Raw genomic sequence first — 27,959 nt, forward strand, 5'->3', positions numbered from 1 at the left:
AAAATATTTTTTTGTTTAAATATATTATAATTTATTGAGATAGAATTCAATTTAATCATTATAATTTTATTATATTAATAAATTAAATTTTAATTCTGTTAAATTAAATATTATAAATTAATAACTGCAAATTAATGTTTGAATTTCTGACTTTGATGCAGGAAGAAAAAACACTATATTGTTTATATGTTTTATTAAAATTAAATAGAAAAATACCAAACAGCAAAATGAATTATTTGCCTAACCCTATATTAGTTAGTTCAAAATTTATGAATTACGTGGCACGCTAAAAAACTGTGTTCAAAATTTCAACTAGACCATTTATGCTCCGGATTAACTTAACCCCGCAGCCAAACGTAGTTACTGCTCAAATCAGAGTTCGTTATCGAAACGGGGGCCGATCTTCAGTTGCGAAGCGAAAAACTGAGCAAACTCCCGTTAAAGAACAGTTCACCTCCAAAAGGCGCAAAGTCCTTTTTCTTTTCTCTCTCGAACGCAACATGGAATGTAAAAATAAGAGAGAGTAAGAAGAGAACAGAGGAAGCTGAAAGAGAAGGGAGAATGTTTCCTCAATTCGGTGCAACGGCAGAGACGCTGAGCAAGGCGTCGACGCTGGTGTTCCGTATTGGCACGGACGCTCACCTGTACGATGATCCAGAGGACGTGAATATAGCGCCGCTTCTCGACAGCAAGTTTGATTCTGAGAAATGCGAGGCTCTGAAGCGCCTTCTCGCTCTCATCGCTCAGGGCTTCGATGTCTCCAATTTCTTCCCTCAGGTTTCCCACTCTCCATGTCCTCTGTCTCAGACTAGCAAGACACCCGCATCCAAATGCGCATTTGTGTATTTGGCGTAAGCGATTGGATTTGGACAGTAATCAGCTTGGTTGCTAAAAAAAGTGTGGGAAAGAAGAGAGATCGAGAGTTTAGCTGTCAATTGTGTCATCGATGTAGCTTAGTTTGTTTCAGTTCTTTAGATGCTAAAACGATGAGATAGGTTGATTGAAATTTTAGATGGCTTATTTTCATTGCCAAGACGTCCCAAGACCATCTTGGGGTATATGCCAGGAAAGATGTGAGATCGATTGCGTTAGCTGTTATTTCTTGCATGAATTTAGCTTAGTTTGGTATTTTCTGTAGTAAGAACGACGAGATGTGTTGACTCAAAATTAGATGACTTAAGTTCATTGTTAAGTAGTCGATTAGCTAATCTTGAGGAAAATGGCTATTATGTGGATTTAGTCAATACTTGCTATTGTTTTCTTTTCCCTTCTAGTATTTTTGCTTTCAGGATTTTGAATTACTAGAATATGTCACATGTTACTAATTTGAGTATTGGATGTTTCTTCTTGGTATTCCTTGTTGATGGAATTGCAGGTGGTAAAGAATGTTGCATCTCAGTCGCTGGAAGTAAAAAAGCTGGTTTATGTGTACCTGTTGCATTATGCTGAAAAGTATGTTACTTTAAGTCTATTCTTATTTGTTAATTTGTTTTGGACGAGTAGTGGGTTCTATGGTTGATTTATGCAATGTCCTTGAGAGAAGTTTAATTCAAACAGATGATCAGTGATAAATCTAAAACAAATCATAAAATGGGTGGGACAATTGGATGCTGTCCTATTGTGTTTGAGGATAGAGGTAGTAATTTTGAAATATCTATGTTGACTCTTGTTGGTTATATAGGCGTCCAAATGAAGCATTGCTATCAATTAATTGTTTCCAGAAGGACTTGGGGGATCCGAATCCATTGGTGAGGGCATGGGCACTGCGTACCATGGCAGGAATCCGTCTACACATAATTGCGCCTCTTGTCCTCGTAGCGATGGGAAAATGCGCGAGAGATCCATCCGTTTATGTCAGAAAATGTGCAGCAAATGCTCTTACCAAGTTGCATGACTTGCACCAAGAGGAACATACCTCTGCCATTGAGGAGGTTTGGTGGATCAACATTTTAGTTCATAGTAGCTCCTACATTTGAAATATTTTTCATTGGTCTGTTTTCTATTTTTCTGTGATGCAAATTATGCGATATATAGTTAAGTTGCCTTTCACAAATTTCATTGACGAGTGTACTAGCAGATTCCAACTTGTTTCTCCAATGGTAGAGATGTATGAATCTTCATTCTTTCTGTTACACGCACACATCCTTGATGCGTTTCTCCACTTTCTCTAGCTTTTTAGTTCTTTTGAGGAGTTTCTTGAAGCAAGGGATTTTTGCATAAAATCATATTGAAGTTCCCAAGTTCCTGTAGTGTATACAATTTTATTTTATTTTTTTTGAAATAATGTAGTGTGTACAATTATAAACACATGCATTTGTGAATATTAATTAAAATCACTTAAGAATTTCAGCACTGTGTTTTAATTATCAAAATATCTGTTGGAAGATCTGTCTTACTTTTCCTACTTGGACATGGTGATGAAGTTAGAAACACTTAAGGCATCTGCATTGTATAATTTGAAACCCTATGACTGCCTTTTTCTTACTGAAAACAATATGTTCCATGGTCTGAGCTTTGGAGACATTTTGCCTGTATTTATTTTATAATTTTAAAGGCCAGTATATGTTCTAGTAGGATATTTTCCAATGTCAAATTTATAAAATTTAAAAATGATCTGCAGCTTGTTGGAATCCTGTTAAATGACAATTCCCCTGGAGTAGTTGGAGCTGCGGCAGCGGCATTTGCTTCTGTATGCCCAAAGAATTTCCTTCTCATTGGAAGAAATTATAGAAGGTTATGTGAGATCCTTCCTGATGTGGAAGAGTGGGGTCAGATAGTCTTAATTGGGATCCTTTTGCGGTATGCCATAGCAAGGCATGGGCTTGCACAAGAATCAATTATGTTTTCTTTGCATTCTAAAACAAGTTCCCCTTCTGTTGAGGATGGTTCAGAAGAAAATTTTGTTGTAGAAGATACTGGGGACATAAGTGAGTCAATTAACTCTGTATTAGTCAATATGGTCTCCCGGTGTTATCTTGAAGGTCCAGATGAGTATTTATCACGGCCAAATTATGCCAATAAGGTTTCCTCTGAATTTAGTTTTGCACAATTTACATCTGCCAAAGATAATGATGATGTGAAGATCCTTCTTCAGTGTACGTCACCATTGTTATGGAGTAACAATAGTGCTGTTGTACTAGCAGCAGCTGGTGTTCACTGGATTATGGCAACAACTGAGGATCTGAAAAAAGTTGTTAAGCCGCTTTTATTTGTGCTCAGATCATCTACAGCCTCTAAATATGTGGTAATTTGCATTTCTCTTACTTCTTTATTTGGTGTGTGCCACTTCTACTCCTCTCCATCTATCCTCTTATATGCTGATATGTTATTATGTCCTCTTGCATCTGGTGTTCTAATTTATTGAAAAATTGGTCCCGTTCATTTCAAGTTACAATATACTCTTTCTCACATTGAATATACTGATGAAGTGTTTTCTAAGAACCTAGACAGACACATTTAGATACTCTTAAAATGGCGTTACTGAGCAGGTCCTGGAAAGAAGCTTGGTTAGTGTAAGTCTCTATATTAGGTCTTAATATCATCAACTTCAGAGTATCTAGAGGGGATGAATTAGAAGAGAGAAAACGGAGGAAAAAGATTCAAAATTTGAACTCTTATTATTTCTGATTGAGCAGATATGTTTCATCAGCAAATATGGTGTGTTGGAAAATTTTAATACGAATTTTCTTGTTAGATTTACTTGTTTGCTGAAATATCTTTATCAATTCATGGTCCATTTTGGATTATCTCTGTGTTGGTTTACCCACAGCATGGAAATGTTCATCTTAATTACTGCGAATCCAATTTGATATTGTCATTACTGGTCCTATAACCAGTCAACAGGGTGGGGATGGAACCTGTGAGGTCAAGGGTGGGGTAGGGCTGGTTGCACCTGTCCTACAACCTCATTGGCTGGTTTGAGCATACAAGTATTTGGTACTACCCCAGTTAAACCATCTAGTTTTTTATTTTTTATCCAGAATTTGTAATAGTTCTTTGTTGGCCATCATGTATTTGACTGCGCATCCAAGTTCAGAATTGGTTTACCTGCTTACATTTTACTATATTGTCAGCTGGGTTATGATTTCACAATTACAGGTTCTCTGCAATATTCAAATGTTTGCTAAAGCAATGCCTTCTCTATTTGCTCCCCACTTTGAAGACTTCTTCATATGTTCTTCGGATCCATATCAAATTAAAACTTTGAAGCTTGAGATACTTTCCTTCATTGCCACAGATTCATCCATTTCATCTATTTTCAGAGAGTTCCAGGTATGGTCACTGTCTCATTCTCTTTTGTCTTGTCCAAGGCACCATCTCATGCCAATTGTAAATAGATGTTCATTATTTGGAAGGTAGATTTTTCCTTTAGTCTTTGATTTTTCTTCCCATATTAAGTCCAAGTATTATATGAGAAGTAATTTTGCTCGTCTCTCATGCATGCTTGTTTGTATATTTACGATATCTACACTATTTGCATAATTGTCAATAAATTAAAGTGCATGAATCACGGCTTACCTCCTATTTTTCTGCTAGGATTATATTAGAGATCCAGACAGGAGATTTGCTGCTGATACTGTTGCCGCAATAGGTTTATGTGCAGAGAGACTTCCAAAGATGGCAAGTGCATGCATAGATGGACTGTTGGCTCTTACTAGACAGGGTCTGTTTCCTGCTATTTGTCGTATAGTGATTTTGTAGAAGACTTTCATCGTTTGTTTACTCTGAAGTAATTCCCACTATTGCAGAATTTTTGACTAGTGACTTTGAGTTTGCAGATGGGGAGGCAGGTGTTTTGGTTCAAGCAATATTGTCCATTAAAACAATTATAAAGCAAGATCCACTTGGTCATGAGAAGGTACCGTTCTTTCCCCATTTCCTCTTGAAGTGCTGCCATGTACTTCTCTGCTTTTGCTTTTCTTTTTAATTATAATTTTTTTTAGGTAGTATAGAGGTATGTTAGCCAAAGAAAAAAAAAAGAAAGAAAAGGAGAGAAAATAAAAAACAAGAACTTTAACAAATGGAAAAGAAATAAATAGCTCTAGAGTATTGACAAATTAAAGTCAGTACAAGGGTTGCATAGAATGTATTATAAATTTTGTTGCCTATTGTCTGAGTTGCATCCTAAATGAAGTTCGGCACTGTGTTTATTGTGATTTTATATTTGTTCTTATTTTCTTTTGTTGCCCAGTTGGATATCATGGAAACTGGAAATCAATTTTTTTTTTCACTCCTCTCCCTAAAAGAGAAAATAAATAAAAAGGAAGGGGGAAAGGATACCTGGGGAGGCCGTGCTTGCTTTTTTTTATTATTTTTTTTATTTTTATAATTCAGCTTTCTGTCTACTCTTCTGTCCTTCATATTCTGGGCGCACTCACTTACATATGGTGAGATTTTTGACACTGTTAATGAAAATTTTTTAACTGGTTTAACAATTGGATGCTTTGGTATTTGTTGCTACTGGTAAATGTGATTGCAGATTTCCTTTTTGTAACATGGGATTTCTGCAGTCATCATTGTCATTGCTTCTTTAATATATAGAAACCTATCAATGCTTATTTCAAAAAAAAAAAAAAAAAAACCTATCAATGCTGCAAAGTGGCAACGGTAACTTCTGTTATCTTGCTGAGAGTTTGTGTAGATATATAGAACAACTTGAACTACATTTATATTCCATGTTTAATGTTATTTTTTTCTGGCTAAATGCTAAACCTTAATGCTGTTACATGCAGTCCAGGAGTAAAAAAAATTTGCCACCTAGCCTCCTATTTTTCTTTTCCAATATATTTGATTATCTTTTTCAAGTTGTCTGTCATGCAATCTTTATGTTTGGAGGAATGCTTTAGTTTCGGATGGAGGAGGCTGCTTGGATGAATCTTTTTGCATTTAAAATGATATAACCACTTCCAGAGATTGGGAGAAAAACACAATGGTGTTTTTAATTATGTGGAATCAAACAGTATCTGCAAATTCTTGAAACATAAAAGTTATGAGGATTATTGTTACAATGGACATCTTTTGATGGTAGATATAGTTGGAACCAAGATAAGAATTTCTAGATGTTGAATACTACTGAGAAGTACTGTTTATCCTTGAAAACCTATTGTGCCCACAAGCTTCCGCATTAAGTTTACAAGCACATTATTTGAAGTCGAGGATATTTTAATTTTGAAGCTGAAATTAACACTTACAAGTTGGGGAACCAGTATTCATTTCTGGTGTTAGAAAAATTTTAAAGATTTCCTTGAAATATTTTGTTCTTTTCTTTTTGTTATTTGACACATGACCATTTTGTTTCTAATTTAAAGGTAATAGCATGGTTGGTTCGTAGTTTGGATTCAATCAAGGTGCCAGCAGCCCGGGCAATGATTATTTGGATGGTTGGAGAATACTGCTCTTTGAGTCCGATGATTACATGGATGTTAACCACGGTACTCAAATACCTAGCCTGGTGCTTTAAGTCAGAGGAATTAGAAACAAAGCTTCAGATTCTTAACACTACTGCTAAGGTACCATTGGCAGCTATGAAATTTGGTTTAATAAGTATCTTTTTTGGCACTACCATTTGTGTCCTTCTCCTGTAATTAAGTTTCTGAATTGTTCATTTAAGGACATGGACAATTTTTTCTCGTTTGGTTGTAAACTGTTGCTCAACAGATTCTATTCAGTTCACTCTTTTCAAGCTCTTTTTCTTTTGTTTTAGATTTGTAAAGCTCAGAAATTCTTAACTGCACTAATTCTTCCTTGTTTAATCTATCATCTTCATTTATTTCTGAAAAGGCTTGATTAATTTGCTTTATATCCCATTAAGGATGAGTGCTTTAGCTGTGGTTATTTCTGATCTTTTATTATTCCCTGACATTTTGCAACATGTAAAACCTCAATCTCATTATTAAAATGTAACTGGTATTCCTGGTTGAGTTATGTGTAAACTACAGCTTCTATAGCTGGCTGCTGCTTCAAAACATGTTCACTGAAACAAAATATGTAGATAGTAAACTAGAAGCATACCCCTTCGAAAGGAAAAAAAACTAGAAGCATGCCTAGTTTCATGGGCTTGTCTGAAGTCTGATTGGTGGTAACCTATGTTATTTCCTATTTGTATTCACTGCTTTTGGGAGAATGCGCTATTTTTATAACATCTTTAACCATAAAACCCTTTTTTGGGCTCGTATTAGGGGTTTCACTTTAATCTATTTTCCATCCGTAGGTGATTGTTTGCTTTTATATGGCAACTCACCAACTCAGTGATGTGAGTCCAAATCTTTCTAGATGTTATGCAAATATTTTTGGAGGTTGGAGAATCTATAGGCAATGGAAGTTCATTGTGGTTTATGTTTAAATGAGAACAACTATACTTGTTTTTAACTAGGATTTGTCTTTTAGAGGACATTAAGGTAAGATTTTGAAAATTAGCATTTCAGTCATGTGTGAAAGTTTGCTTCATAAAGTTATGCTTTGTTTCCGCACAAGGTAACAACTAGTAGATTCTTTTCTCCCTTGAGCAGTTGCTTTTTGTTTGATGATTCTCACCTTTTCCAAAGAGCAATTTTGGATGCCTTGGTTCAACCTCAGTATTGTTGCAAATTCTTTCATTTTTTTTACTATTAGTCTAGCTGCTAGTCTCTTTCCCTTTGTCTTCTTTTTTCCTAGACTTTTTAGTTTTATCACTTTGCTCATAAACCATGAATGAAGTTAGAATTCAAAGTCAGGTCTCTGGATAAGTTGCTGCAATGTTCAACAATGTCTTTTAGAAGCTTTTATGTTAAAATTGGAAACCATCTTTTGTCAAACATCGGATGTTAAATAGCTTTCTTTTGATCTAATTCTTTGATTTCCTCCTGCAGTCTGTTTTTAAGTGTTGATATTTACAGTGGACGTTGTTCCACATATCTTGTACATAATCTTCTTCTTGCAGACTGGAACAGTAGGATCATTTTTGCTATTTGAGTCTAATGCTTGATTGAAAATAATGAATTGTTCATTTCAACTGGCCTTTATGATAACAGGTCCTGTTATGCACAAAAGGCGAAGATCTGCAGACAACCAAGACAGTTTTAAGCTATGTACTTGAATTGGCTGAATGTGACGTGAACTATGATGTTCGTGACCGGGCTCGTCTCCTAAAGAAACTTCTCTCTTGCAATTTAAGTTCTCATACACTGGAGGGAGAAATGGATTTTCTACCACAAAGCGACAACATGCCATATGTTGTTGCAGAACACGTATTGGGGAGAAAATTGGAGCCAATTTCACAAGAACCTAGTAAATGTCGCTTTTATCTTCCTGGCTCTCTCTCACAGATAGTTCTTCATGCTGCCCCTGGCTATGAACCTCTTCCAAAGCCTTGTAGTTTAGTTGGTGATGACCTTGGCCAGTTCCTGCATGAAAGTAGATTAAGAGATGGAGCCAATGACAGTGACTTTGATGAGACAGATGATCATGATACATTATCTGGATCAGTGGATGAGGAAGGCTCTTCTGATTATGGTTCTCAACATTCTGTTACTGGGTCAAGCCACAGTGCTGGCAGTGATGAAACTGGTTCTAGAAGTGAAGCTGATGATACTGCTGATCCATTGATTCAGATTTCTGATGTTGCCGATGCTTGTGACAATGGAGTTTCTCACCCTAGCTCTGCTGGTTTGGATGGATTAATGTCACAAAGGGCTCTAGAGACATGGTTGGATGAGCATCCTGGTTTCTCAAACCCGAGCACATTGGAACATTGTCAAGTTCATAGCTCTTCAGCAAGAATATCCATTGGTGACATTGAAAGCCAAGTTAAACCAAAAAGCTATACTCTATTAGATCCAACCCACGGAAATGGCTTGAAGGTCGATTATTCGTTTTCATCTGAACTTTCAAGTTTTTCTCCTTTACTTGTTTGTTTGGAGGTTTTCTTTGAGAACTGTTCCTCAGAGCCCATCTCCAAAGTAAATGTAGCAGATGAGGAATCTACCAAAGCTTCTGATTCCGTTGAGCACGCAACGGCTGAAAATGAAAGGTTATCTCATTTATTATTTTAGTAGAGACATGTTATTATTAAAATTGATGTTTCTTTCTTCTTCTGAAGAAAGGCTGAAAATGAAAGGTCATCTTATTTTTTCTTTTGATAGAGAAAATGAGAGGTGATATTAATGTTTGCATGCATTTAAGATGCTTGTTTGTTTATGCCTTTTTGTTCACTTAATGATTTTGATTACTTAGTTGTTTGGAAAATTATGAATGTGCTGATTCTATGGTGCCAATATTCTTTCTTATGATATTGACTTCCTCATGGTGGGAGAGTTTAGACAGTTTATGCCCTGAAAATTTCTGTGCTGGCTGTCCTGCATATCTGTATGAAGTATGATTATGAATTATTTTAGTCATTACAGGGTGGAAAACCCAATGCCTATTAGCAGAAAGTTTTCTATGTGTTCAAGAAATTTATCATTATTTCCTTATGAAAAAGTCAATCACACAATTTTGATTGTATATGTTAAAATCCAGGTTTGATGTGATTTCTGGAAGTCTTAACATCTAGGGGGAAACCCTTGTACAGGATTATGTTACATTTCCAATTCTCAAGTTTTTAATTTATTTGCACGTATAGTGTTTTCGATCTTTCATCTTGATGTTATAGCTTCCATTTATCTACTTGTATTTTTGTTGTTTCAACATTTGAGTAATCTAACTCTTTTTTGAGAAAAAAATTAATTAGGTATTGTCTTACTATTCCATGGATTGAACTTGAGTATGTGATTTTTTGTTGTTTTATTATATTATGTGTAACATCCCGTTTTTTTTTTCCTTCTAATGGTATAAGATAAAGCACTCCTACGACTCGACATGCAAATCCCATATCATTCCAATTATGCATAAGAGAAATTTGTCCACATTCATTACTCCAAATCAATTGTACATACACCTCCACCTCTACATCACATGGTAACACATTATCATACATTTCCAGAAATTCAATACCCATACTAAGACACCTTTTACAAACTACTTTATGCCACAAACAAAACTTGTGCCCTATGGCACTACCGACTGGGCTCCGTTACCAGCCGCTCGGATCCCGACTCCGTTCTTACTCCACCTGTAAATGATGAGAAGTGAGTTCACATAACTCAATACGATAAAAAACAAGTTGTAGGTGCAGTATGCAGTGACAAGAATTTCAGAAATGTCTACATGCAGTTATCCTACCCAACCCAAAACAACTCATAACCCCCTCCCTACAACTAACCATCAAGGTCCTACCCCAAGGGAACAATACGGGCAAGCAACAGCACACACACAACAACCATCCATTAGCTCACGTCACCAACATCGGCGACTCATACTCTCTCTTCCACCGCCCGACCTCATGAGGCCACACACACACACAAGCACCTTCATTCCACGTTACCAATATCGGCGACTCACATCCACTCCTCCGCCTTTCGACCTAAATAGGCCACGCACACACACAAGTACCATCATCTCGCGTCACCAACATCGGCGACTCATACTCACTCCTCTAACTCTCGACCTCGTTAGGCCACGCACACACACACGCATTATCACCTCCCGTCACCAACACCGGCGACTCATACGCTCTCCTCCACCTCTCGACCTTGTTAGGCCACACACACACACAGGTATCATCACCTCACGTCACCAACACCGGTGACCCATATTCTCTCCTCCACCTCTCGACCTTATTAGGCCACACACACACACAGGTATCACCACCTCACGCCACCAACATCGGCGGCTCACACTACACCCCACCAACGTGCTCCAAATCTCCCATCCTAAACCACACGCTACCATCTACCCTTGCGCCATGCTAATCCCAAGTACTCTACACTCTCCGCCCCCCCCCCCCTAACTTACTAACCCCTACTGTTATATTACCCCTCTTCCCTCATCCGAACCCCATTAATCCCTGGTTCCTATATCCTAGTCCCCTCCACCGTACCATCCAGTACTCTTCCCTCTCCCACCGCCCTTACGCTCCACTTCCCCTATCCTTGTGCCTCCTCCCGCTTCCTCTATACTTTTGCTTCCCTAGGGCGGTTAAAACCTCTCGGCTTGCACCGTCTCAATCCGTACACACACCCTTACCACCGTGCGCTCAGTGAACACGTCGCCTCCTATTCGCGACTCCCTCCGCGCCTCCACCCACGCACACACCTCTTTCTGTCATCTCGGGTTTTTCTCCCATCCGCACTCACTAGATTGCTCTCTCACTCTTCCTCCCTCTGTCCTACACGCACAACCTCCATTTTTCCCCCATGGCTCCCCGTACGCCCGCAAACATCGCCATACTTTCGTTCCCCCCCCGGCCTCCTCTGCGAACGTGCGGAATAACCCCACACTTTACTGCCTACCTCCACCTCTCAACTCCGTCGCGCCAACTACAGACTCCGGAACCTGCAAACAAAATTCACAACTCACACCTCACCAAAGCAACTGAAATTTTCACCGTACCTCCCGTTTCCATCTTCCTTCCTTCTACCGGTATCGTCGTCCGTCCACGGCCTCCTTCCCTCTCCCTTCTCGCTCTCCTCCGCTCCGACCTTCTCCTCTCTCCTTCTGGAACTTTCCTTCCCTTCTTCTTCTCCGCTCTCTTCTTTCCCTCCTTTTCTCTCTTTTTTTTTCTTCTTTTCTCTTCTCCATTTCTTGACCTCCCTTTATACCCTACTAGCCTACCCAAAACGACGTCATTTTCCTTCATCCCAAAACGACGTCGTTTTTTCCCTTTTAAAACGACGTCGTTTTTCTCCTCTTTAAAACGGCGTCGTTTCCTACTTCTTGGGCCATATTGTGTTGAGAGATGGGGTATCAGTAGACCCAATGAACATAGAAGCAGTGGTAAAGTGGGAAAGACCAAAGACTGTCACAGAGATCAGGAGTTTTCTGGGTTTAGCAGGATATTACCGCCGGTTTGTGCGGGGGTTTTCTAGTATTGCAGCACCTTTTACCAAGCTGACAAAGAAGAATGTGAAGTTCGAATGGAATGAAAAGTGTGAGGATAGCTTTCAGGAATTGAAACATAGACTGACTACTACGCCAATATTGGCCATCCCATCGGGAGAGGGTAATTTTGCAGTGTATAGCGACGCATCTCATGTTGGGTTAGGCTGTGTATTAATGCAACAGGGGAAGGTTATAGCGTATGGGTCGCGACAATTGAGGACACATGAAAAGAATTATCCAACACACGATTTGGAACTAGCTGCAGTGGTCTATGCTTTAAAGCTGTGGCGACATTACTTATACGGGGAAACATTTGAAATTTATACAGATCACAAAAGTTTACAGTACTTGTTCACACAGCGGGAATTGAATATGCGGCAGAGGAGATGGATGGATCTGTTGAAAGATTTTGACTTCAGAATCAGGTACCACCCCGGACGGGGAAACGTTGTGGCAGATGCTCTCAGCCGTAAGAGTACTGGGATGTTATCTCACTTGATGGTGTCTGAATGGTGTGTACGGGAAGCCATGCAACGATTGGATATTCAAGAGGGGGACAATGGCAGATATGTGGCTAGTTTGAGGGCACAACCTACTTTGGTTCAGAAAATAAGAGAGGGACAATTGGGGGACACTGAAATGCAGAGGATCCGGGAGGGAGTGGAACAGGGTACAGTGGGAGATTTTGGGGTGGGGAACGATGGGATACTCAGATTTCAAACCAGAATGTGCGTTCCCAGTGATCGTACAATCCGAGAAGAGATACTCAGTGAGGCTCATGACACCAAATTTGCTATACACCCGGGAAGTACTAAGATGTACAAAAATTTGCAGAAAAGCTTCTGGTGGAGGGGCATGAAGAGGGATATGGCCGAGTATGTATCAAAGTGTTTGATATACCAGCAAGTCAAGGCGGAACACTAGCGGCCTGGGGGTTTGTTACAGCCCCTACCTATACCCGAGTGGAAGTGGGAACATGTCTCCATAGATTTTGTGACCGGGTTGCCAGGTAACCGTAAGAAACATGATAGTATTTGGGTGGTGGTTGATCGTCTAACTAAATCTTCCCATTTCTTGGCAATGAAAGTGACCGATCCAGTGGAGCGGTTGGCGAGACTGTATGTCAAAGAGGTAGTGAGATTACACGGCATTCCTGTGACAATTGTCTCCGACAGGGATTCCCGATTTACCTCCAGATTTTGGAGAGGGTTGCAACAGGCTTTGGGTACTAAATTGAGCTTTAGCACAGCTTTTCACCCACAAACGGACGGACAAACGGAGAGGACGATACAAGTATTGGAGGATATGTTGAGAGCCTATGTCATCGACACGGGAGGAGATTGGGAAGACATACACTACCCTTAATAGAATTTACATACAATAATAGTTATCACACCAGTATCAGCATGACTCCTTATGAAGCTCTGTATGGTCGACCCTGTAGGTCGCCGGTGTGTTGGAGCGAGGTGGGGGAAAGACAGTTGTTAGGGCCGGAGATGGTAGAGGAAACCACGGCTAAGGTGCGGGTGATACGACAGAATTTACAAGCTGCTCAGAGTAGATAGAAGGGGTACGCAGACAATCGTAGGAGAGAATTAAGCTTTGAGGTAGGGGATCATGTGTTCCTGAAAGTTTCTCCCATGAAAGGTTTATTGAGGTTTGGAAAGAAAGGGAAATTAAGTCCCCGGTTCATAGGGCCGTTTGAGATTTTGGAGAAGGTGGGAGTGGTTGCGTATAGGGTAGCGCTTCCTCCTCGGTACAGTTGGGTTCACAATGTATTTCACATATCACTACTACGAAAATACTGTCCGGATCCCAATCACGTTCTAAAGTATGAACCGTTGCCATTGGAGAAGGATTTGTCTTATAAGGAGGAGCCAATCCGAGTTCTCGAACTACAAGAAAGGAAGTTGAGGAGCAGAGTGATACCTATGGTGAAGATACAGTGGAGACATCATGCTAAGGAAGAGGCAACCTGGGAACGGGAAGACGAAATGAGACGGAATTATCCGAAATTATTTGGAGGTAAGGTAACAAAATTTGAGAGACCAAATTTTCTTTGTAGGGGGGGAGTGTATGTAATGACTAGAAACAAAAAAAAAAAGAAAAGAAAAAAAAAATATAAAAAGTAGGAAACGACGCCGTTTTAAAGAGGGAAAAAACGACGTCGTTTTGAAAGGGAAAAAACGACGTCGTTTTGGGTAGGCTAGTAGGGTATAAAGGGAGGTCAGGAAAGGGAGAAGAGAAAAGAAGAAAAAAAAAGAGAGAAAAGGAGGGAAAGAAGAGAGCGGAGAAGAAGAAGGGAAGGAAAGTTCCAGAAGGAGAGAGGAGAAGGTCGGAGCGGAGGAGAGCGAGAAGGAGGCCGTGGACGGACGACGATACCGGCAGAAGGAAGGAAGATGGAAACGGGAGGTACGGTGAAAATTTCAGTTGCTTTGGTGTGGTGTGAGTTGTGAATTTTGTTTGCAGGTTGCGGAGTCTGTAGCTGGCGCGACGGAGTTGAGAGGTGGAGGTAGGCAGTAAAGTGTGGGGTTATTCCGCACGTTCGCGGAGGAGGCCGGGGGGGAACGAAAGTATGGCGATGTTTGCGGGCGTACGGGGAGCCGTGGGGGAAAAATGGAGGTTGTGCGTGTAGGACAGAGGGAGGAAGAGTGAGAGAGCAATCTAATGAATGCGGGTGGGAGAAAAACCCGAGATGACGAAAAGAGGTGTGTGCGTGGGTGGAGGCGCGGAGGGAGTCGCGAATAGGAGGCAACGTGTTCACTGAGCGCACGGTGGTAAGGGTGTGTGTACGGATTGAGACGGTGCAAGCCGAGAGGTTTTAACCGCCCTAGGGAAGCAAAAGTATAGAGGAAGCGGGAGGAGGCACAAGGATAGGGGAAGTGGAGCGTAAGGGCGGTGGGAGAGGGAAGAGTACTGGATGGTACGGTGGAGGGGACTAGGATATAGGAACCAGGGATTGATGGGGTTCGGATGAGGGAAGAGGGGTAATATAACAGTAGGGGTTAGTAAGTTAGAGGGGGGGGCGGGGGGGCGAAGAGTGTAGAGTACTTGGGATTAGCATGGCGCAAGGGTAGATGGTAGCGTGCAGTTTAGGATGGGAGATTTGGAGCACGTTGGTGGGGTGTAGTGTGAGCCGTCGATGTTGGTGGCGTGAGGTGGTGATACCTGTGTGTGTGTGTGGCCTAATAAGGTCGAGAGGTGGAGGAGAGAGTATGGGTCACCGGTGTTGGTGACGTGAGGTGATGATACCTGTGTGTGTGTGTGGCCTAACAAGGTCGAGAGGTGGAGGAGAGCGTATGAGTCGCCTGTGTTGGTGACGGGAGGTGATAATGCGTGTGTGTGTGCGTGGCCTAACGAGGTCGAGAGTTGGAGGAGTGAGTATGAGTCGCCGATATTGGTGACGCGAGATGATGGTACTTGTGTGTGTGCGTGACCTATTTAGGTCGAGAGGCGGAGGAGTGGATGTGAGTCGCCGATATTGGTGACGTGGAATGAAGGTGCTTGTGTGTGTGTGTGGCCTCATGAGGTCGGGCGGTGGAAGAGAGAGTATGAGTCGCCGATGTTGGTGACGTGAGCTAATGGATGGTTGTTGTGTGTGTGCTGTTGCTTGCCCGTATTGTTCCCTTGGGGTAGGACCTTGATGGTTAGTTGTAGGGAGGGGGTTATGAGTTGTTTTGGGTTGGGTAGGATAACTGCATGTAGACATTTCTGAAATTCTTGTCACTGCATACTGCACCTACAACTTGATTTTTATCGTATTGAGTTATGTGAACTCACTTCTCATCATTTACAGGTGGAGTAAGAACAGAGTCAGGATCCGAGCGGCTGGTAACGGAGCCCAGTCGGTTGTGCCATAGAGCACAAGTTTTGTTTGTGGCATAAAGTAGTTTGTAAAAGGTGTCTTAGTATGGGTATTGAATTTCTGGAAATGTATGATAATGTGTTACCATGTGATGTAGAGGTGGAGGTGTATGTACAATTGATTTGGAGTAATGAATGTGGACAAGTTTCTCTTATGCATAATTGGAATGATATGGGATTTGCGTGTCGAGTCGTAGGAGTGCTTTATCTTATACTATTAGAAGGAAAAAAAAAAAACGGGGTGTTACATTATGTTTTTTGAACTAAAACACAAAGTCTTGATTGCAGGTTGTGCATGGTTTTGTCACTTAAGTTGCTGTTACCTTAATGTTACTTGTTTTTCTCATAAAGCAATTTTGTTTTTCTCCTAAATCAAGTATTTCATTATATTGCAGTTTACCAACATCTCATAGTAATGTGCCAACACTAGTTCCCATGGATGAGATTGCTTCTCTAGAACCTGGTCAGAAAGCAAAAAGAATTCTCCAGGTTCACTTTCATCACCATCTACTTCCTCTTAAGCTGGCCTTATACTATAATGGTCAGAAACTCCCTGTTAAGTTGCGGCCGGATATCGGATATTTTGTAAAGCCGCTTCCAATGAGCATTGATGTCTTCATCGAGAAAGAATCCCATCTGCCGGGAATGTTTGAGTATATTAGAAGGTAAATAAATGGACTTTCTTTCACTCCTTAACCTTTGTTTGATAGAATCATTCTGGAAAGCAGTCTTGCCTCATTGTTGATAAATTGGTCACAAGCTCTCCTCCTTGTGCTTGGAAAGGAAAGTGATAGTTATATTGGCACAATGTAAAATAAGAGAATTATTTGCAAAATGCCAATCATACTGCATTAACTCCAATAGTCAATTATTTTTTTTAAAAAAAACCAATAGTCAAGATGCACGTGTCCTCTCTCTTTTTCTTATATGTTCTTCTAAGTTTCTTATTTATGTTAAAGGGAAAACAATGAGGACAGACTAGGATATTGATTGCACTTCATGTCTTGATAGCACATTACTTCATAAGAGGGTTGTGAGTCAGAGAACGTAATTTTCCTTGGTAATTGTTGCCTATGTTTTAAGGCTGTAGAACTATTTATTTTAATTTGAGTCTGATGAGTCATGCTGGTAGTGTTGATAATTGTGAATGACAATACTGAGTAGAAACAAAAAAGATGTGATTAGTTGAGACTGACATTTGATTTAGAAGGCACTTCTAACATGTCACACTAAGAAGTTGGGGGGTGGGGGATAGCAGAGCTACTATTTTTTTTAGAAAAATTAATTGAAATGATGATATGTTGGATTCTCGCATCTTGACTAGCACACATTGCCATGGATTTATGCGGGACATAGGTGGATCTGTGAGTGACTGGGCTCAGCAGATCTGTGAATGACTGTGCTTCGCAGTTGCCGATGCTGTGAGTGGGTGAGTGGAAGTTAGAACAAAAAGAGTTGGATGGACGTAGGCTGCGCAGAACCGCACGGCGCAAGACATTTATCCTCAAATGATGATTGGATTAGTCGCCAATGACCAGAAATTTCTGGCTATAGAGAACAAGACTTTCGACATTGTTAGTGAAGGAAAGCAAGCGGAGGACTTGAGGTTGTGTGAGAATGGGAGGGGATTTAGAGTCTCAATATTGTTCTGGGAAGATAAGGTAGATTGGTTGTTCGATGCTTTTTAAGATTTTTACTGGAGTAAGGGAGGGAGATTCTGGGGTTGGAACATGAAGGGAAGATGACACAATTTGTGGGTGGCTCTTGGTAGAAACAGGAGTGGATGATTTTTGGTAATAACCGAGGAAAAAGGGGAGGTAGTAAGTAGAATATTCAGACTGGAAGGCACTGAGGCTGGTGGATGGTGGAGGATGATGGTCACAATGTTTAAAGTAGTGAGAAGGAATTGTCAGTTTTCGGTTAAGGTTGGACACTCCGACCACGAAGAAAACAGAGAAGAGATTGGAGGAGGGCTACAAATGTTCACTGTTGAAAGTGAAGGGAGAAAAGAGTTCTACTGATGCAGTGAAAGGGAGCTCGAGGCAGGGGAGTCGGTTAGGGAAGATAAGATCCAACATGGAAAGGGTCGGACGAGATTTAAAATTCAAAATCATGACAGTCAAAATGAGGAGAGAGTGCCGTTTTCATGAAACCCAAAACGCGGATAGCAAATTGCATTTTGGTCACCATTTTTATTGAACTGGGCTTCACAGCGGAGGACCCAATTTAAAGAGGTCGTATGGGTTGATAGGAAGAAGATTTTTATGGCCGAAAAGGATAAAGAGGTAAAATAGGTCGATCTGGGCTGTCGGGTTAAGAAGATGGGTCACAGGCTAAAATGGGTATGGTGATCCATGACCCGGAGGAAAGCGAAGGGACCTGCGACTGCCAGAAGGGGATGTCGGTTAAATGGTCGATCAGCAGTGGAGGAGCTGGTTTTTCAAATTCTAAGGGTGAAAAGAATAACAGAGGATGAGGAGGAACCAGGGGTGAGGGGGAGGGAGTGTCTTTAGGCAGCAAGGAAGAACAGGTAGAGGTTGTTTCTATGGTGCCACAAATGTAGGAGTGAGAATGGAGGACCTGATTGAAGAGGAAAGTTCTAGATGGAGTCTCCAAAATATCCAGTGAATCAACACCGTGTTAGGAGTTTCTTTTGACAGGCTTGAGGAGCGTGCAATGGAGCTCTTGAAGGAAATAGAGAAAAGAAGAGAGGAAAATGTGAAGAAAGAGAGATTAAAAGTGAAAGGGAAGAACAAACAGGGATAGAGGAATCTAGGGAATTGAAAAGATTACAATTTAGTATTTACTATAACAAATCAAGAAAATGAGGTAAGAGGGAAGGGGGGATTATGGGAGAGACCTAATCATGTTTGGTAGGATTCGTGGAATGTTAGAGACTCTATGAAGAGACAAATGATTAGGGATGTATGAGTAGATGGAAATTAGACGTGATTTGTTTGCAAGAAGAAAAATTTGACTCCATATTCGACCGGATCATCCGTAGCGTATTGAAGACAAAAGAGATAGAGTGGAAAGCCTAACTAGCTAGAGGACTATTTGGAGGAATTATAATTTTGTGGAAGGAGGGGTATCTCAAATACGAGGAGATAATGTTAGGGGAGTGTTCTTTATCATATCTATTCAAAGAATGTAAAAGTGGGAGGAAATGGGTGTGTACGGAGGTCTATAGCAAAGGGGAAGGGCGGGAGAGAAACTCACTTTGGAAAGATCTGGACGACTGTAAACAAACATGGTCTCTTCCGTGTGTTATAGGAGAATATTTTAACATAGTGCTAAGTAGATTTGAAAGATCCAGAGAACACTTTTCAATAGTGTGCCGATGAATTCAATGAGACTCTTGATAGCCTAGATTTAATGGGTTTACCTCTCACGGGAGATAAATGGACTTGGTATAATCAGTAGACTGAACCCATCCTGTTTACGGATTGATAGGTTCTTAGTGTTGGTTTCATGCTAAATTCAAATAATGGATATATGCCAAAGCTTCTACACCATACTATGTCAAACCATTTCCTAGTCTATGACGAAGTTGAGGGGATCGAGTGGAGTGCTTTTGCCCATTTAGATTTGAGGACAAATGGTTGAAGGATATTGCTTTCTGTGACAAGATTGGTAATTGTGGAGAGGATCTGCGGTGAATGGTAATATCAGCTTTAGAATTGCTTACAAGTTGAAGGCTGTAAAAACTTGAATCAAATTATGGTGTAAGGAGGAGAGAGAGAAGATACATACATGCAATATTTGTTAGAGGACATTGAGGTAATTGATGGAAAGAATGGAGAGAATGCTTTGTCTACTGAAGATTTGGCCCACAGGGAGTCGTTGAAGCCTGAATTGAGGAATAGAATGTAAATGGAAGAGATTTTTTGTAGATAGAAATTGAGAGCCAGGTGAATCAAGGAGGGGGGATAGAAATACTAAATTTTTTCACAATATGACAAATCACCATAGAAGGATCAATTCTGTGTAGGAGACAAATATTAATGATCAGATCGTGCAGGGCAATGCAGGGTTGAGACAAGGGGTCAGAGTTCTTTTGTGAGTTGTACAGGGAGGAGTTTAGAAGGACGAAGTTGGATGATCTTAATTTTAGAACCTTGGATGAAATGAGTCGTGTTTCGTTTGAGAGAGAATTTACAAAAGAGGAAATTTTGAAGGATTTATGTATTGGAACCTTGGACCTGATGGTTTTAACATGAATTTTATACAAAAATTTTGGCATGTTATGGAAGGAGGACATTTTAGAAGTTTTTAAAAAATTGCATGGTGCAGACATTTTGGTTAAATCTTTAAATTCCTCCTTTTTGGTTTTGATTACTAAGGTGGAGAAAACTATTAACATCAAAGATTTTAGGCTTATTAATCTTGTTGGGAGCATCTACAAGCTTCTTGGGAAGATGCTAACCAGAAGAATGGCCAAGATGATGTATAAAGTGGTAGGTGAATGTCAACATGCTTTTGTGGAAGGTAAGCAAATTATGGATGCGGCTTTTGTGGCTAATGAGGTGATGGATGAACTATTATCTCGAAATTGAGAATGGGTCCGCTGCAGACTTGACATGGCAAAAGAAAACTATTAACATCAAAGATTTTAGGCTTATTAATCTTGTTGGGAGCATCTACAAGCTTCTTGGGAAGATGCTCACCAGAAGAATGGCCAAGATGATGTATAAAGTGGTAGGTGAATGTCAACATGCTTTTGTGGAAGGTAAGCAAATTATGGATGCGGCTTTTGTGGCTAATGAGGTGATGGATGAACTATTATCTCGAAATTGAGAATGGGTCCGCTGCAGACTTGACATGGAAAAATTCTATGATTATGTCAATTGAGGATTTATTAAGTACATATTGAAGAGAATGGGATTTGGAGATTGAATGTGTAAGTGGATTAATTTCTGTATTGCTACAGCTTCTCTGGCAATCATGGTGAATGTGAGCCCATCTTCGTTTTTAAGGCTTGCAGAGGTCTTAGACAAGATATCCACTATCTCCACTACTTTTTATTGTCACCATGGAAGTATTGAACAAATTTTTAGTGAGGGCTAGGGAATTGAATTTGTTTAGAGGACTTAAAGTAGGAGTGGATAGACAGGTGGAGGAAATTACTCACTTTTTTTTTGCGTATGACACCTTAGTATTTTGCAAATCAGATGAAGGGGCACTACTCTATTTTAGATGTGTCTTGTTGTTCTTTCAAGCGATCTCTGATCTCAATATTAATTTGATTAAGTTTGAGTTAGTAAGAATGGGTGGCGAGGATGATGCTACTAGATTGACAAATGTTTTGGGTTACAAAAGAGTAGAGTTGTTGATCAAGTATCTGGGCTTGCATTTGGAGGCTAATTTAAAGATGTGAGGACGTAGGACTCGTTCATAGCAAGGTTTAAGAGGAGGTTAGTGGGATGGAAGAGAAATCTTCAATCTAAAGGTGGGCGGCTTACTCTAATTGAAAGTACATTGGCTAACTTTCCTATTTATTACATGTCTCTTTTGACAAGTCTAGTGGGTGTTGCAAAGAGATTGAAGTCACATTCATTGCAGGTTTATGTAAAGTGACTTGGAGGATAGAAGGGGATACAGAGTGGTTTGAGGTTAAGATCTTTAGTGGACATGAACTGGGGTAGGGTAAGTGACTTTGGCGGTTCATGAAAGAAAATGGTATTCCATAATTTCGTCAAGATCTTATGGGAAAGGGATGTGAAAAAGAATTTGTATAGGGAGGGATAAATTTCATGGATGCATCAAGTGAAAGGTTGGCAATGGGAAAAGAATCAGTTTCTGGATGGATCCTTAGGTCAGGGATGGAGTGCTTAGAGATCAGTTTCCATAGATTTTTACTACTGCACAATGCAAGGACATCACAGTCGGTGAGTCATTCAGAAACATTAGAGGGGCTCAGGAATGACATGTGGAGTTGATGAGAAACCTCAATTATCGGGAGGTTAATGAGTATGAGCCGCTTCTCAGGTCAATATCCACAGTCTATCTGGATAGAAGCAACAATCAATCAGCTTAGAGCCTCAAGGGTTTGGGGACATACATGGTGAAGTCTTTCTACAACTACTTGGCTAACAACAATTCCACTAAGATTAACTTTCTGTATAATCAAATTTGGAAGCTGGGTGATCCCACTAGAATTGCTTTTTTGTTTGAGAGGTAGGGAGGGAATGTATCCTCACTATTGACAAGCTAATGAATAGATGAAAGATTATGGTGAATGACTATTTCCTACTTAAGGGCGTGGAGGAATCTTGTAATCATGGCTTGCTGTATTGCCTACGAGTACATAAATTATGGATCATAGTGTATGGGCTATTGGGAATCAATTGGGTGATGACAGGTAATATGAGGGATGAAATTTGGATTTGGAAGAGTATTAATAGTGGGAAGAAACAAGTGGGTTTCATTCCTCTTGCTATTTTTTAGATTGTGGAGGAAGAAAGAAATAAGAGAGCTTTTGAGAGGATTGATGCCAATTTCGATAGAATTGGAGATGGATGGTTCCAAATCTTGAGTTCTTTGATCATGGATCATTCTTTGTATTCTATGGAGAGAATTTTGGGGATCTTATTGATATCTTACTTGAATTGTAAGTAATTTTGTACATGAGTTGACACCTTTTTGGTGCTTGTAACTAATGATACAGACTATATTTTTTATTTCATAAAAAAAATGTTGCCATGGATTTGGTAAAAAAATGTATTGCTTGTGAATTCTCCTTTATCCTTTGCATTCTGTTTTGGCCCCCTATTTTTGTTAACCTTTGTTCTAAACTGAATTTCCTTGTACCATCTACCACAGATGCACATTCACTGATCACATTGGAGTTCCAAATAAGGATGGTGTTGATGAATTGTTAAACAAAGACAAATTTCTTGTTATTTGTGAGTGCATAGCATTAAAAATGCTGAGTAATGCACATCTCTTTCTTGTATCTGTGGATATGCCTGTTGCTGCAAACCTTGATGATGCATCTGGCTTGCGCTTGCGATTCAGCAGTGAGATCTTGAGCAACTCGCTTACTTGTTTAATTACCATTATGATTGAAGGTAAATGTTCTGAACCGTTGAATGTGTGTGTAAAAGTAAATTGTGAAGAAACTGTTTTTGGCTTAAATTTGTTGAATAGAATTGTGAACTTCCTGGCAGAGCCATCGTTAAGCGATGTGTGATTGTTAAGAGTGGTAAAAATTCATTGCCTTGGAAGAAATTGATGGAAATCTGAAGAATGTAAAGTTGACATCATTATTCAACATGTGTTGATGCATTGTTTAGCTTAATCTATTCCTTTGTCTAAACATTCCAGAGGATTGTATAAATGTTCCAGATGTCCCTTTATGCTTTCAGTGTAGTAAAGTTGTCAATGGAAGTTTCTAAAGCATATACATGTTATTGGAAGATGACCTTTTATGTGTTTTCTGTATGCAACTTTTTCTTATAGAACGCTATGCAATTTCTCTGTTAGCTTATAGAAGATGGATGCTTATATGTTGCATTTGCTAGGCAATGTCGCATCTCTCTTTGATGGATTTATCAGAATTTAATTTTGAGCTGCTTAGATTGCAGGATGCTTAATAATGGAAATGAACTGTTTTCCTGTATATGCATAGACAATGTCCATATATGAGTCTTATATTACTGAGTTGTAATTTCTAAACCGCATCAAGTACTTTACCCTGTTATCTTGAGGCTGAGTTCTTATATCCTTCAGTTAATGATGTCCTGTTTCTTTTATCGAAATGGAACATAAAAATTATGCAATTCAGATATTTATAGCATGTTGACTAAAACATTCAATAGACCTTGTAGTCTTTATTTTTTGGAAGAAAAAGAAAAGAAGGCCTTGGCACCTTGGTAAAGAAGCATTTAACAATCAGGACGTGAGATAGCTTCTTGCAATAGTTCTGTGTTATTTCACTGCTGTTCAGGAAGATGTTTTGCCTATTTATTAGTTCTGGTGTCTAGTATCATCAGTTATTCTGTGTGATTTTACCTTGTATTTATATGTATCAGTACAAATATATTTCGCACTGCTGGGGGCAGGGTGGTGGGGGAAGGGGGATACGGTTGGAGGTGGGTCCATTTTTCACTTACAAAGGCAGTAGGTAACGGAACTCAGATTCATATGGTTGAATTTCTACCAATTTTCTTATAGGAGATCTCGTTTCCCCATTTAGGCACTCCATTATCATTCTTCTCAGCAATCTAGATTGTGGCAATTGGCTATAAATCCATTCCACTAGTGATTCCATATCATCTGCAAAATCGTGCAGGTGCCATTGCAGGAGCTTGGGTACTACAATCTTTCTCTTGCTTGTAACTCCTATTGAAGCTTCCAGATATTCTACTCTTGCTCTCCCCAATTCATTGACTACATTCTCTGGAGTATAAACTCTTAACTGCAGTCCAGTTCATCTTTAATCAATGTGCAGCTGAAGTCAAAAGGGTGAATTACAAAATTACCTGAATATCTCAATTTATAAAATATACTTAAAATTGCAATTCTGTTAGAACTTTCAGGTTTTCTTTGGAAACCTGAAAGTGAAGTCCTAATATAAGATCTTTAAGGTTTTAAATGTCTTATATTAGGACTTGCTCGTCACTTTTATGGTAGAACATACCAAAATTGACTTTTACACACTTCAAACATCTAATTAAGTGGTTTAAAGATCTCATTAATTGTGATAGTCAATATCTAACTTGCTTTATCAGAAAGAAAATGATTGGCATGTTCTAATCTGGGACATCTAAAAAATCATAGGTTTCAAAATGATGCAATTGAAAGTGTAGGTCATAGTTTAAGATATTTATAAAAGTAGATAGAACTTTTAAGTAACCTATCCAAGTAGGTGAGTGACAGGGTACATATAAAAGAATATATACTTACTGCAGGTGAGGACCACGTTCCTCGGCAAAGGGCAAACGTTATATTGGGTTCTGGAAAACCCAAACCATAGGCATGCCTTAGTAGCGTTTCCTTCTCTTCCATTGGGCCCTTTTCAGTGAGTCAGAAAATTGAGAAGACATGTTATTACATGGTATTAAATTTGATCATAATATTTGTTTTTGTCCTGGTTGAGATGGAATTTTAAAACTTTATAAAATAACCTTGGTGATGAGAAATTGTAAAATTCCTGCAACAAACAGTTTGAACTGTGTATGCTAATTGGTTGTTTAGAATCTGTTTAGAACTTTAGATGGCCGGCAGCCACAAGATCTTGAAAATATTCAAGGCCAAGTTATTAGTAGGTTAGATTCACTCACATATTCTGATTCACATGGATGCCGTAGGATAAAATGTTCAATGGCCAGAGCATTTAGCACTATACCGCCTACATTCATTGCAGCCTGGAAGGCAAAATAGTCATGTAATGTCAGAAGTTGAAATAGTTTATTCATTGTTGTGTTGCATTATTATGCTAAAATCAGTTGTGTTTCTAAACGGTAATTGGCCTGTCGATAAGTTGTGATTATCCTGAAAGCAGACAACATAATTTCAGACTTGGTAAGATCTAGAACCATTGTAAATATAGATGAGTGAGTTTTGGGCTGCTTATGATTTCTTTAGTATGGATGGCAACAACATACCTTGTTCATCAAGTCCAGCAGTTTATCCTGTGTTGAAGGTAGTCCATGCTCAAGAAATGCCTGAAATTTGATAGAAATGGGCTAAGTTTTATATTTTGCTACATTTGATGCTCATCTTGTTTTCCTTGATAGCTTGATATGTCTTACAGTACATGCATTATGCAGGCATTGTAGATATTGATCCAAAATGCTAGCTTCTGCTTGTAGGGTAGGAAACTTAAGTCAACGCTACATAATTTCTCCATCAAAACCCTGAAATTTTATGGTAAGCACATGATCGTGTAAGATGGCTCTGTTGTTAGTAGCATTGTGAATAATCATTTGTATGATGAGGAACTTGAGAGGAAACCTCAGCTTATCAATGGATGATGAACACTCTGTAAAACGATTGACATCTAATGAACATCGTGTGATGTGGATGAAGTTCTTGTACGGGCCAATGTCCCTGATCGTGCCATGTATATCTGGCAAGACGCCATAAGGATCAAAATTTGATGCATTGTAGTAGAAAGAAAACTGGGTTGCTTTACAGTTCAATGAGGTCTTGGCTATTAAGCCTTTAGAATTTGCGGATGGAAGACCAAGCTTTGGCACAACTGTTGATCTTTCTCTTTCCGGTAATGCTCCATTTAATTCCAAAAATATGCTTATCAGGCATTTAATCAGTTCTTCAGAGATCAAATTAGGGTTCTCCATGCCAGTTCCATTGATGATTTGGAAGTGGTTTTGGATTCTGGTGGCATGCCTCCTTGACCTTTCTTGCATTTCTTCTGTTCAGCACCCACAGAAACACACAGAAAATTACACTCATGCATGTTTATTTAGCTTGAAATTCTTCAGAACTGGTGTGTTCATAGTTCATACTCATAGTTACTGTTTAGTCAGAGCTTAGCTTACCAGTTGATTCTCTGGAAAACATCTTTAAGAAATCTGCCGCAGAGCCTAAAGAGGCTCTTCTGTTACTTCTCAGTTTCTGTTTTCTAAATTCATCATAGTTTTGTGACCGTGATGGTGGTTGAATATCATCACTAAGCAATGATCGACTGCTGGTTATAGGCGGTGAGGTCTTCCTCTGTTGTATTTGCCAATTGTCATTTTGTTTCCTCTCATGGTATAGTCTTAATTTTAGCCCGTCAACTTTTCTCTCTAGCAGAAGTATCTCTTCCTCCACGGTCGCCAGCTCCATAAATAGCATTCGCACCTGTATTTAGAATATCACGTGAGGTGGATGCAGATTAAGTATTTGTAGTTACTAGACAAGTTGTTTTGTACTGTTTATTGCCTGTGGTGGAAGCAATGAGAGAAGGCAAGGGTGAGATGACACAGGCCCCTGCAGTGCGCACTGCAAGACCCTGTTTACTTCTTGTGCGCGATCTAGTTCTGCTTGCAGTTTCACAACCTGTACCTTATAGTGACAAGGTTATTAAATTGCTCATGGTGCCACTACTAAGACGGATTTTCATGCTCTAAATAGTAGTGTTTGAGAGTATGGTTATGAAGCTTGATGTTTTTAATTTTTCGTTTTGAGGTTCAAGTTCTCAATTAATACAAAGGACATTAAGATTAAATTTTCTTTAACCTATCGGTAAGAAGGTAAGTTTTGATAAAGGTTAAATTTGAGCACGTATTGGAATTAAAAAAATGAATTTTTTATTTGTATTTTTAATATTATATCATGAGATATATATTAAGACAAAATAGTTATTCACATATTTATAAATTTAAAAGTAATGTTGAAATATATTGGTTTAGCTATGTTACAATTGAATAAAAATGTAAATAAATATATCAAAAACCCAGATGAAAGTAAGGGTATAATATTTTTCCAAACCTCCTCGTCAAGATCACCATCATGAGTGGTGTGTTGTTGCTGATCCTCGCTTCCTTCCATGAGGTAATCTTCAAATTTCATATTCTCTGGATTAAGGCAGGAGCAACCGACACATAAATGTGAGAGCTACTCCGGTTCCAATTCCAGTTCCAGTTCCAGTTCCAGTTCCAACGGAAGAATTTATATCATACAAAGCACAAATAACAGAATTTGAGATAAAGATATAAGCAACATATATACATGGAGAGAGAGAGAGACAGAGTACGTGGGTGCCACTAAAGGAAAGGTAGTAAACAGAAGAAAATGGAAGGGTTGAATCAGCATGATATTCAAGAGAGAAACCGATGAAAAGTGAAAAAGTGGTATAGAGAGAGAGAGAGAGAGAGAGAGAGAGAGAGAGAGTGTGGAGAACGGTGAGCGGTTAGTGAGATATTAGGGTTAATGGCTTGCATGGCAATCACATGAAGTTGATAGAAAAGCAAGGTCACATTTAATATTTTAATTGGAACCGTGGGCGACTGGGCGGTGGTGGAGATGACGTGACTTCCATGAACAGTTTACTTCTATATCATTCCTCATTTTCTTTTTTTCACATCTGATGAAATGGGGGGGGACTAAAATGTGGAAGCTGTTGCTGCCTACTCCTTCTAACAGCTTCCTTTTCCCCTTTGTTTTCAGAACAACAATTTGCTGTGCTAAAT

At 39.4% G+C, this 27,959-nt stretch overlaps 2 protein-coding genes across 6 annotated transcripts; one reads left to right on the plus strand and one right to left on the minus strand.

Moving 5' to 3' along the window:
- Positions 1 to 336: 336 nt before the first annotated feature.
- On the plus strand, positions 337 to 25,994 carry PAT2 (protein affected trafficking 2). Of its 3 annotated transcripts, XR_015816853.1 has the most exons (13): positions 337 to 777; positions 1,376 to 1,452; positions 1,682 to 1,931; positions 2,621 to 3,244; positions 4,099 to 4,272; positions 4,537 to 4,663; positions 4,779 to 4,858; positions 6,309 to 6,509; positions 8,010 to 9,007; positions 16,215 to 16,484; positions 22,642 to 22,889; positions 24,113 to 24,285; positions 25,593 to 25,994. XR_015816853.1 is itself a non-coding variant. In XM_088212921.1 (12 exons), the coding sequence occupies exons 1-12, from the start codon at positions 562 to 564 to the stop codon at positions 25,619 to 25,621; spliced, it is 3,294 nt and encodes a 1,097-aa protein (XP_088069047.1). In that variant the 5' UTR covers positions 337 to 561; the 3' UTR covers positions 25,622 to 25,994. The 3 variants fall into 3 exon arrangements, 2 of the variants coding, with proteins under 2 accessions (XP_088069047.1, XP_088069046.1); XM_088212921.1 differs by lacking the exon at positions 24,113 to 24,285; XM_088212920.1 differs by lacking the exons at positions 24,113 to 24,285; positions 25,593 to 25,994 and having other exon boundaries at positions 22,642 to 23,220.
- On the minus strand, positions 23,726 to 27,867 carry LOC110823922 (ternary complex factor MIP1 leucine-zipper protein (Protein of unknown function, DUF547)). Of its 3 annotated transcripts, none has more exons than XM_088212922.1 (9): positions 27,259 to 27,866; positions 26,710 to 26,826; positions 26,325 to 26,628; positions 25,777 to 26,197; positions 25,580 to 25,679; positions 25,428 to 25,487; positions 25,104 to 25,187; positions 24,727 to 24,834; positions 23,726 to 24,238 (listed from the first exon to the last, which is right to left on the minus strand). In XM_088212922.1, the coding sequence occupies exons 1-9, from the start codon at positions 27,337 to 27,339 to the stop codon at positions 23,930 to 23,932; spliced, it is 1,584 nt and encodes a 527-aa protein (XP_088069048.1). In that variant the 5' UTR covers positions 27,340 to 27,866; the 3' UTR covers positions 23,726 to 23,929. The 3 variants fall into 3 exon arrangements, with proteins under 3 accessions (XP_088069048.1, XP_088069049.1, XP_088069050.1); XM_088212924.1 differs by having other exon boundaries at positions 24,131 to 24,271; positions 27,259 to 27,864; XM_088212923.1 differs by lacking the exon at positions 26,710 to 26,826 and having other exon boundaries at positions 27,259 to 27,867.
- Between the last annotated feature and the right edge of the window lie 92 nt (positions 27,868 to 27,959).

The sequence above is a fragment of the Carica papaya genome, chromosome 2 (genome assembly GCF_054855325.1).
Source record: "Carica papaya isolate Zhongbai chromosome 2, ASM5485532v1, whole genome shotgun sequence".
Lineage (NCBI taxonomy): Eukaryota > Viridiplantae > Streptophyta > Magnoliopsida > Brassicales > Caricaceae > Carica > Carica papaya.

Coding starts and splice junctions, on each gene's coding strand:
- PAT2 (XM_088212920.1), top strand. CDS start 562: ATGTTTCCTCAATTCGGTGCAACGGCAGAGACGCTGAGCAAGGCGTCG. Junction 4,664..4,778: donor GTTGGCTCTTACTAGACAGG/GTCTGTTTCCTG, acceptor TTGAGTTTGCAG/ATGGGGAGGCAGGTGTTTTG. Junction 4,859..6,308: donor ATCCACTTGGTCATGAGAAG/GTACCGTTCTTT, acceptor TCTAATTTAAAG/GTAATAGCATGGTTGGTTCG.
- LOC110823922 (XM_088212922.1), bottom strand. CDS start 27,339: ATGAAATTTGAAGATTACCTCATGGAAGGAAGCGAGGATCAGCAACAA. Junction 26,629..26,709: donor TCTCATTGCTTCCACCACAG/GCAATAAACAGT, acceptor TTCTAAATACAG/GTGCGAATGCTATTTATGGA. Junction 26,198..26,324: donor GTTTTCCAGAGAATCAACTG/GTAAGCTAAGCT, acceptor GGTGCTGAACAG/AAGAAATGCAAGAAAGGTCA.